The sequence below is a fragment of the Rhincodon typus genome, unplaced genomic scaffold, assembly GCF_021869965.1.
Source record: "Rhincodon typus isolate 14 unplaced genomic scaffold, sRhiTyp1.1 hic_rhity00007714, whole genome shotgun sequence".
Taxonomy (NCBI): domain Eukaryota; kingdom Metazoa; phylum Chordata; class Chondrichthyes; order Orectolobiformes; family Rhincodontidae; genus Rhincodon; species Rhincodon typus.
Window position 1 is genome coordinate 1889 of NW_025973352.1, and position 2030 is coordinate 3918.

Consider the following 2030-nt stretch of genomic DNA (forward strand, 5'->3'; position numbering starts at 1 on the left):
TGTGTTGGTGATACCACATTTGGATCATCAATATGGTTGACTCCCAACTGCTGTCTGGACAATTAGCGCTGGGAAATAAATGCTGGCCTAGCCACTGATGCCATGACAGTACCATGAATGAATTAAAACAAAAATCTGGAGTATTATGAGCAGTTTTGTTCCCTTTATTTAAGGAAGGATATTGTTACACTGAAACTAGTTCAGAGGAGGTTTACTAGGATGATCCCTGCTATGGAGGGATCGTCTTATGAGCAAAGGCTCATACAAGAATAGGTCGGTACTTTTCCCACTGGAGTTTAGAAGAATGAGAGAGAATCTCATTGAAAATAGAGGATTCTTAAGGGGCTTGACAGGGTTAATGCTGAGAAGATGTTTCCCCTCTTCGGAGAGTCGAAGACCAGACCATATAGTCTCAGAATAAAGGGGCACCAATTTAAAACTGAGATGACGAGGAAGTTCTTCTCTCAGAGGGTTGCTAGTCTTTGGAACTCATTGCCATGGAGAGCTGTGGGAGTAGGGTCCTTGTACATATTTAAGGCCAAGATAGGTCAGGGAATCAAGGGTTATGGGGAAATGGCAGGAAGATGGATATGAGAAATGCTGAATTAGCCATTATCCTAAGGAATGGCATAGCAGTCTTGAGGGGCTGAACAGCCTACTCCTATTTCTACTTCTTGTAGTGAGGGCTGAAAAGCTTCCTCCTGAGCAAAATGTAAAAGTTAGAACGTTGAAGAATGTCAGACACAGATTATGACGCGCCTTTGTTAAGGCCTATTTGAGTTTGAAGTTAATTCAGTACCTGAAATTGGGTTTTTCTGGAGACATTGTGATCTGTAGCACCTCACTGCTCATATCGAGCTCAGCAAAAGCCTCCCGAAGGCTCTCTGATTGCAGAATTATTTTATTTACAACATTTGTGCTACAGAAGTCAAAGTCAAGAGTTTCCTCTGGTTCCTGAGTCTGAATCTTACAGACAGTTACCACACCACTCTCCTCCAGAAACAGTGTCAATGGATATCCGTATCCACGATAACACATCCTCAGGGCTGTTGTCACTCCTACAAAGAAAGGAAGTGAGTGATAGCTCCAGTTCAATGTTCAGTCATTTTACTTTTAAAAGTGTTTGTATTTTAATGGGTTCAAGTCTGAAATTATCAAAATACATTTACCTGGCAGGGAACTTGCACTAAATATTGTGAGACAGTCAAGGAGAACTGTTAGATTTATTACAAACATCACAGAGTCCTCCTCAATTCGAAATTCTTGAAATATACAGGCCTAAAAACAACAAATGTTTAAAGTGAATCTTCAAGTGGAAGAAACCATACAGTTCATTGGGGAGAGTTAATGAGGATATGAATGAGTGCTCCCAGTTCCTTCTCCCATTCCCATGCCAAGCAACCCCTCCCCAAAACCCCTCCTTTCCCCCATTCTTGTAAGACCATAAGACATAGAAGCAAGAATAGGCCATTCAGCCCATCGAGTCTGCTCTGTCATTCAATGAGACCATGGCCGATCTAATAATCCTCAACTCCAATTTTCTGCCTTTTCCCCAACACCCTTGATTCCCTGACTAGTTAAAAATCTGTCAATCTCAGTCTTGAATATACTTTATGAGCAATTCTCAAAAGCCTTCTGCAGTAATGAATTTCACAGATTCACAATTCAAGAAATTTCTTTTCATCTCCGCCTTAAATGCACAACCACTAATTCTAAGATTATGCTTCAGAACAGGCCCTTTGACCCACCATGTTGTGCCGAACATGACACCAAACAAAACTAATCCCTTCTGCCTACCATAGGTCCATATGCCTCTATTTCTCGCATATTCGTGCGCTTATCTAAAAGTCCCTTAAATGCCCCTATCGTATCTGCCTCCACCACCAATCCCTGGCAGTGCGTTCCAGACTCCAACCACTCTGTAAAAATAAACTTATCCCTCACATCTCTTTTGAACATTTCCCTTCTAACCTTAAATGCATGCCCCCTAACATTGGACATTTCAACTCCGGCAAAAAAAGATGCTTACC

General features: G+C 41.6%; 1 protein-coding gene across 1 annotated transcript; it reads right to left on the reverse strand.

Moving 5' to 3' along the window:
* Nucleotides 1-573: 573 nt before the first annotated feature.
* Nucleotides 574-1827, reverse strand: LOC109934870 (cell cycle checkpoint protein RAD1-like). Its single transcript, XM_048594290.1, has 3 exons — nt 1798-1827; nt 1170-1278; nt 574-1058 (listed from the first exon to the last, which is right to left on the reverse strand). Exons 1-3 carry the CDS (start codon nt 1825-1827, stop codon nt 793-795), a joined length of 405 nt encoding a protein of 134 aa, XP_048450247.1. The 3' UTR covers nt 574-792.
* Nucleotides 1828-2030: the final 203 nt, after the last annotated feature.

Coding starts and splice junctions, on each gene's coding strand:
- LOC109934870 (XM_048594290.1), bottom strand. CDS start 1,827: ATGCGAGAAATAGAGGCATATGGACCTATG. Junction 1,279..1,797: donor TAGAGGCATATGGACCTATG/GTAGGCAGAAGG, acceptor TGTTGTTTTTAG/GCCTGTATATTTCAAGAATT. Junction 1,059..1,169: donor TAGTGCAAGTTCCCTGCCAG/GTAAATGTATTT, acceptor CTTTCTTTGTAG/GAGTGACAACAGCCCTGAGG.